Genomic DNA, 8,400 nt, shown 5'->3' on the forward strand with positions numbered 1-8,400 from the left:
TTGAGCTTTCTTAAAATGAAACAAGCATTTTTTTTAAAATGGGAAACAGACTCCAGAGAAATGGGGTCAGTGCTCCCACAAGCATGTATTTTTGAGGTAGTCTGTATTAGATTTTCCTGAATTCCGTTCAGTAATGCTCAAGTGTTTAATGACCTCATAATGTGTTCACTTTGAATTTAAGGGTAATTGAAAGAAGCCTTCTTTAGATTTCTTTCCATCTTCTGTATCTTCTCTGAAATGTTTAGCCTAGCTGTTCTTTGTCCTGTAGTTGGTGACAGAATTTTTAGGGAGCTTGTAAAAAACACCTACTGTGTGTCATTGTTGGTTTAGAGAGTTAATTCATAAGTCAGCTGTCTGTAGGGCAGTTTCAGAATTTAGGCTTTATTCAGAGTAGGAAATAATTCTTGGTTTCATGTTTCAAAAACATAGCCAGCTAAGTGTTATTCAGATGCTGATCGTGAATTCTCTTTCGTATTCACATGACATTCTTCATTTCCTCCTCCATTCTGCACACTGCATTGCCCCTTGCACCTCAAAATGGAGGGAGTTAGAAGAAAGAAAAAGAACTGAAACTTTAGCTAAGTGCAATAGTGTAAGCCTGTAGTCCCAGCTACTCTGGAGACCGAGGTAGGAGGATCACTTGAGCCCAGGAGTTCAAGGCTACAGTGAGCTGTGATTGCAGCACTGCACTCCAGCCTGGGTGACACAGTGAGACCCTGTCTGTTAAAAAAAAAAAAAAAAAAAAAAAAAAAAGAAAGTGAAATTCAAATTACTGTTGTTTCAGATGAAGCAAAGGACTCTGAAGATGGCAGAATTTGTGGTAAAACTGTTGGTTCAAGCCAGGTTTTTTATTATCATGGGTTTTATGTATTTTTCCACTACATATAATTTTTTCTTAACCTTTAAAAAAAGAAACTTAACCTTAATAAAGGAAACAAAAAACTATAGCTCCTTGTCCTCAAACTAATGAACATTTAAACACATTCCACATTACTGTAGCTTGTGCAATTGCTACTTTTGTAGTTAAGCCTAAAGGTTTTAGTATTATAGGGTGAAATTTCTTGAAAAGATTGTGGCTTCTTGACGATTTATACAGTCTCACTTGGTGTCTATTTGTGGACCAGTCCTTTTAAAAAAAGAATGATCTATGAATATTAGAGCATCTAACACTGCATAATGTTTTGATATCTGCATTACTGTCTGCTGAGTTAATACTTCCAGAGCTAAACCTGATGCCACCCGGGCAGCTTTGTTTGGGGTTTTGCTGATAGGTGAAATGTTAAAAATGTGAGCCTGTGAAGTCATTTGAGTTTTTAAAACGTGGAGTTTAAAAGTAGGCCAGCTATTCTTCTTGTATCTAGAGAAGAGTTGATCTCATTTTCTCTTTATTTTTAGAGTCTTTTATTCAAAACTTCAGCGTTCTCTATAGTCCCTTGAAAAGGCATCTCATTGGAAGTGACTCTGCCCAGTTCCCGTCTCAGCATTTAATCACTGAAGTGACAACTGATACCTTTTGGGAAGTAGTCCTTCAGAAACAGGTATGGAGTCATGAGAGGCAAAAGTTAAGCCATCTGTCCCTCTTAAAATAATTTCCAGACTGCAGTTGTTGGGGTGAGCAGCTGTTTTTGATGTACAGAAGAGTAACCACGTGATGGTCCGATTGTGGACCGTGAATGAATTACATGTGGTTTTTAAATTTCAAAAAAGTGCTTCAGAAAGCACAGAATTGGAAAGACCTAAAGATGAAAATTTTCACTGTAATATTTGCATAGGTAGCATTTATCGAGTGCTTGCTGGATTCTAAGCAATAAGGAAAGAAATGAAGAAGAGCCCATTTCCTGGTGCAAGTAACAGCTGTCTTCCCCTTCCCACAGGATGTTCTCCTGCTCTATTACGCTCCGTGGTGTGGCTTCTGTCCATCCCTCAATCACGTCTTCATCCAGCTAGCTCGGAACCTGCCCATGGACACATTCACTGTGGCAAGGTAAGCAGGCCTTTTCTGCAGTGCTTTGGGCTGTATGCCCATTTTCACTCTTCTTTGCAGCTTAACCATATGGTGTGCGAGGGTCTGCCCATTTTCCATTAACCTTTAGTAGGACTTGGCTGGATTTAATTGTCAGGTTGAAGCCATGAGCAAAGCCTCATTGAAACCGGACTTTTCCTCATGAATTCAGAGTGTTCCTTCCATGATGTTGATGTTTAGCCCTGACTAGATTCGTAGGTGGCTGAGTGCAGTTCTGTGGGGAGAGCACTGACCTGGTTGCCAGGATGGCCCCTTGGAATTCCATGGGACAGTTGCCCCAGGCAATGCCAGTGGGTCCTGGGATCCCAAGCAGATCTCTCCACTAGCCCTGGTTTACCTCATTTGTGAAATTAAAAGGAAAGGTCTGTAGATATCCACATTCTAGTATTGTGATTCCATGGGTACTGTATGTGGGCTTTTGAAAAAGTAAAATTTTTAAAAATATTTTTTGGAAAAAGAAGGCTCAAATACAGAGTTTTTAGATGGGGTAGTAAGCAGTTTTGGGTGGGGAAAACTGTTCAAATTTAACCCCCCGCCTCCCTCAAAACCCTACAGATAGATAAGAGTTAAATATGAAAAATCAAAACAAAAAATAGGATTTGCTGGTTCCTCTGAGTGATGGAAAGTTTCGAAAGTGGAAGCAGTTGGAAAAATAAAGAAAGAAAAATGGTCAGATTCCACTAGAAATACGTGCAGTGAAAGAAAACAGGGAAAGCAGACGAAAAGGGGGACCATTAAAAAATTTTGCAGTGTCTCTGTGTCACCTGTTACATGCACTGTGAGTAATAATCAGAGCCAGATCTGAGAAGTTACTGTGCTGGGAGAGTTAGAGTTTTCGATATACATATTACCTGACTGAGTCCTCGCGACGCTTAGTGAAGGCACTCTGGTTAAAAAAAGAAAATGCTATTTGTATTGAGGAGGAAACTGAGGCTTGGAAAGATTAGACAAGTTGCTCAGAGTTTCAACCTGCAAATGAGGGGCCAGGATTGAATCAGGCATTCATACACCAGCCTCCCCCGAAATTAAAATGGTTTAGGAAACGGCTGAGACAGATTCCATTGTGAACAAAGGACGTGAACAGGTTTTTCTTTTAAGAGGAGAGAGTAAGTAAACAAGTGGGGAAATTATAATCTAATAAATGTACATTAAAACAGTAACAAAGTGTCATTTAACATATTAAAGTAATCAGTGGTTTTAAGTGACAGAATCTTGTGTTGATAAAATAAAATGGAAACTGCAGTCAAATGTATCTAATGGAATGAGTACATTGCCATAACTCTTTTGGAAAGCATTTGGCAACATTTGCAAGAAATCAACAAAAACAGTTAACACATTTTTGACCCAGTTAATTTTACTTTGGAGAAGTAATGGAATAGGAATTCCAAAGAAGCATGAGCTCATCATTATAGCATTGTTTATATCCACCAGGAGATGAATGTTTAAGTAAATTATGGCTGGGCATTTAATGGAGTTTTTATCCTTTAACAATGCTTTTCATACACACAATTAATGGAAAAGAACAGAGTATGCAATATATGACAACTGTTCTTAAAAATATGTAAGCATATAGGCCGGGCACGGTGGTTCATGCCTCTAATCCCAGCATGTTGGGAGGCCGAGGTGGGCGGATCACATGAGGTCAGGAGTTTGAGACCAGCCTGGCCAACATAGTGAAACCCTGTCTCTACTAAAAATACAAAAATTGGGCCGGGCGCGGTGGCTCACGCCTGTAATCCCAGCACTTTGGGAGGCCGAGGCGGGCGGATCACAAGGTCAGGAGATCGAGACCACGGTGAAACCCCGTCTCTACTAAAAATACAAAAAATTAGCCGGGCGCGGTTGTGGGCACCTGTAGTCCCAGCTACTCGGGAGGCTGAGGCAGGAGAATGGCGTGAACCCGGGAGGCGGAGCTTGCAGTGAGCCGAGATCGCGCCACTGCACTCCAGCCTGGGCGACAGAGCGAGACTCCGTCTCCAAAAAAAAAAAAAAAAAAAAAAAAAAAAAAAATACAAAAATTAGCCAGGTGTGGCAGCACGTGCCTGTAGTCCCAGCTAGTCAGGAGGCTGAGGCAGGAGAATCACTTGAATCCACCAGGCAGAGGCTGCAGTGAGCCAAGATCACACCACTGCATTCCAGCCTGGGCGACAGAGCAAGACTCTGTCTCAGAAAAAATTTTAAAAAGTAAGCATATAGACCAAGCCTGCATAAGAAAGGGGGGCCTGATTAGCCCAGTGGAATTCTGAGTGGATTTTTACAATGTTTTAATTTTATAGTTTGTGCTTTCTTTGAAGTAAAAATCAGGTGAGAAAAAGCATTTAATTATGGAATATAGTGTTCTATACCACTTGTTTAGAAAGGAACACTAATGTTTTAGGTAGGCTGGCACAGGTGAGGCAGGAGTGCTGTTTTGTTAGTAAACTTTTGGTAAATGGTTTTCATTTGGTTATGCCTTTTGTTGTTTTTTTGAGACAGGGTCTCACTCTGTTGCCTAGGCCGGAGTGCAGTGGTGCAATCACGGCTCACTGCAGCCCCAACCTCCCAGGTTCAGGTGATTCTCCCACCTTCCCAAGTAGCTGAACTGCAGGCATGTGCCAGGATACCCGGCCAATGTTTTGTAGAGACAGGGTTTCGCCATGTTGCCCAGGCTGGTGTCCAACTCCTGGGCTCAAACAATCCACCCACCTCGGCCCCCCAAAGTGCTGGGTTTACAGGCGTGAGCCACTGTGCCCAGCCTGGTTGTGCCATTTTTGAAAAAGGAAATTTCATCGTTTTGGACAAATACATGGCACTTACCCCACCCTCACTTCCCCCAGTTATGCTTTCTAAAAACTTCTGTCAAAGTAATGATTGAAAACATGTTCATCTTTTGTGTGCACTGTTTATGAATAGTAGCTGAGTAGCCCCTCCGCAAGGAGGATGCAGCCCCTTCCATCAAGGATGCTGTTGTGGCCCCATGTCTGCTTGGCCTGAGTGTGGGCGCCCAGCTGTGTGCCCAGCTCTGTGCCAGCTGCCCGGGGCAGGCCTCTAGAGCAGTTACAGTTAGCTCCCACAGTGATTGAGCACAGGCTGGGTGAGTTAGTACATATGTCACTTTCTGTGTTAGAAAATTAATGTCAAATCTGCTAAGAAAATAGGCTGTTTTTGGCCTCTATCCAGATATACAACATAAAGAGGGTATAATTTTCCATCTTCGGGGAGGCTTGATGTATTTTGTTCAATTATTTCCTTTCTTTTCCCAGAGCTATTCAGGGATTAAAATACTTGGCTAGATCCTGTCAGGTGAGGAGTGAACGACTCCCTAGGTGTCAGTGTGGCATTTTCTGCAAGTTCATTTTTACTTTTAGGACATTGCATTGCCACTCAGTGGAAAGCATCCACATAGCGGAATGTTGCATGTCTTGGGAGTACCAGCGCCCAGCTCACACCTGGTAGTGTACTCATCGAGAAGGGGCTACCCCAATGTGGGGTGTAAAAAATGCACCAGGTTCTTGAAGTTATCTGAGAAGGTTCTTTCAAGTTGGCGTTCTTGGGCTGATCTTCTGCCGTTTCTCTTCTTCCCCTTTGCCAGGATTGACGTGTCTCAGAATGACCTTCCTTGGGAATTTATGGTTGATCGTCTTCCTACTGTCTTGTTTTTTCCCTGCAACAGGTAATGCCGAATTTTTTTCACTAGTGGGCAGTTGGGATTCTTTTGTGGAGGTCTGAAATTGAAATGGGTTTAAGATGTAAATCATTCATTATGTTCAAAAAATGTTCCCTTGGGAACCAGGCGCAGTGGCTCACGCCTGTAATCCCAGCACTTTGGGAGGTTGAGGCAGGCAGATTGCTTGAGCTCAAGAAGTTGAGACCAGGCTGGCCAACATGGTGAAACCCGTCACTACAAAAAATACAAAAATTAGCCAGGCATGGTGACATATGCTTACAATCCCAGCTACTCTGAGGCTGAGGCACGAGAATCTCTTGAATCTGGGATGCAGAGGTTGCAGTGAGCCAAGATCACACCACTGCACTCCAGCCTGGGTGACAGAACAAGGCTCCGTCTCCAAAAAAAAAAAAAGTGTCCTTAGGGGCATAGAGTAAAAGGGTTGTAGTGTCAGGATGTTATGTGTGGTATGGATCTTTTAAAGGTGGTTCTTTTCACAGCCTATCTCTTACCAAGCTTGAATGTGGCTGTGAGAATTCTTAGCTTTTCATGGTCTATGTGAACATATGGAGGACGCAGAGACTGACAGGAAAAGGCCCCATGTTTGTGTGGGGTAAAACAGCAGAGAATCTGTGGAGCTCTGCCTGCCCCAAGCCTTCCACATGCTTGTCTCTCAGTTGGCCTCCCAGCAACTCCTCATCCCTCTCGTACAGAGGATAGGGTGGCTTTCTTACCCGTGGCACATCCTTGCCTCGGATTCCAGGAGCCCTGCAAAGGGGCTTTCTCTTGTGCATGCAGACTGCTGTGAACGTCTGCCATGGGGTTGTCGCTTGATATTTTCACGCTTGCCTAATCAGTATTCCAGGCACAGTTCTTAACAGCAACTACCCCGAAAGCCCCAGCAAGCAGGACATGAACAAGGGGGAGCGGACTTCCAGTTAGTGAACGTAGATGCAGATGCTTTAGTGGAAAAAGAAATTAACTCTTGGTCCTTTAGAGCCTAATACACTGGATGTTTGCTCCCTTTTTATAGGTTCCCTTTGGTTTTTAGAAAGTTTAGTCCTTTTGGGGACCCACTCACATGGCTTTGACAATATCTTCTCCCCAGGGAAAGTGTCTGTAGCATCATTTAGGGAGTTCCCTGGCTCGCATGTATGACGTTTGCTGTTTTAATTTCCTGCCTCCCTTTTGCGATTCAGCTTGTCATGTTTCTCTAGGAGAGTGTTTCCTTCATATCTATTGAATCATTCCCTTGGTTTTTGCTTTGTATCTCAAAGAATTTTTGCTGGAATACTTCTGTGGTAGTAGGGTCTTGTCATGCACTGAAAACAGAATGTGACTCACCCTTTCTACTGCCGACTGAGTTGTGATGAGGCTTTTTCTTTCTAAGAAGTGTTTAAATTACCACATAGTCCAGGAATCATGGATATTAACACTAACAGTTTCATCTGTGTGGGACAGGAGTTGAGCATGTAGTTTAATGACATATAATTTTTGAATTCCAAGCCTAGTTTGAAAAAATATTAAAATCTTAGCACCCAGCACATGCCTTTTAATGAAGAAGTTCTCAGCAGCTGGCAGAAATGCATCTGTGTAGAGAGACATAGGCGGAACAGGTGGCAGGGCGGGGCATCATCTGGAGACCTGCGTCTGGGCTGAGTGACCTTCGTTCTTAGGCTGCCTGCTGTGGGAAATGTGCAGATGAGTGCATTTCTCCGGCCCCAGGCTGGGTACTTGCTGCAGCCCTCACCCTTGTCGTTTCTAAATCTCGAACATAAGAAGGCCGTCCACTTCTCTTTTAATGTAAGGAGGTTGGTAAACCAAAGCTTTATGGCTTTGGAATAGAATTTTTCTCATTTCCTAAAAAGAAATGGTAGAAGTAAAGTATGCTCATCATGAGCTGGTCCCAAGCGAGTGTTTGGTTTAGCCAGAAGGTAAATGGGCAAACAGCGTGAGCTGACAGCTTGCAAAAGAGGAAATGAAGAAGGCTGTTTGATAACATGTAATAAGACCTTTTTCACTGTCCACCTGCTTATGCTATTTTTAGTGAAAAGAACATGAAATTGTATATTTACTGTGATAAAATAGAAACTAATGCTGGGTGGAGATGTTCACAGAGGGGAAAGTGTTGAGGTGTTAACATTGATGACTTCAGAGGAGTGAGATTGCAAATGATTTGAAGGTGCTGCTTGTATGTTTTTACATCTCTTGCAAATTGTCTACAAAGAGCATGTCTTGATTTATAAAAATCATGAAAGAAAAAAATGCAAGAGCTATCCTTGGGAGGAAGAGGAAGGGGTGGGGCCTTGAGGGAGACATAGCCTTCCTGTGCAGAGGCGTCTCGGAGCCTCTTCCTCCACCAAGCAGGTGCTCCTCCAGCCAGCACTTGCATCAGACTCTGTGTGACATTTCAAAATATAGGTGCTCTGACCTAGCCCTGGGCCAGGTGATGAAGGGGAGATGGGTGCCCCTGTCCACCAAGAGACTCTGATGTGTCCCAGGGGAAGAATCACACTTTTTTAGAGGTGTACCCTGCCACTCCCTCAGGGTTAGAGGAGAGTTGCATAGACATGGGGACCTCTTCCCACCAAACTTTCACATGACTGCTTTCCTGGCAGTAGACTGTTGACATTCTGTGTCCCTCTACTTTCCCAAAGTGTGGCAGCATTTTAGCATGCCCATTAGGGACATTCATGGAGAGTGCACCAAGACTTCTTAGTTAGCAGAGAGC

At 43.2% G+C, this 8,400-nt stretch overlaps 1 protein-coding gene across 5 annotated transcripts in view; it reads left to right on the forward strand.

Moving 5' to 3' along the window:
- The window catches only part of TXNDC11 (thioredoxin domain containing 11), a 64,144-nt gene that overhangs the window by 53,429 nt on the left and 2,315 nt on the right, over window positions 1-8,400 (forward strand). For all 5 annotated transcript variants that reach the window (XM_050774237.1, XM_050774241.1, XM_050774238.1 and 2 more), the window contains 3 exons: window positions 1,396-1,538; window positions 1,875-1,984; window positions 5,595-5,675. In XM_050774237.1, the coding sequence (XP_050630194.1) occupies window positions 1,396-1,538; window positions 1,875-1,984; window positions 5,595-5,675 (334 nt within the window). The remainder of the gene's footprint in view (window positions 1-1,395; window positions 1,539-1,874; window positions 1,985-5,594; window positions 5,676-8,400) is intronic.

Source organism: Macaca thibetana, chromosome 20, assembly GCF_024542745.1.
Source record: "Macaca thibetana thibetana isolate TM-01 chromosome 20, ASM2454274v1, whole genome shotgun sequence".
Classification (NCBI taxonomy): Eukaryota; Metazoa; Chordata; class Mammalia; order Primates; family Cercopithecidae; genus Macaca; species Macaca thibetana.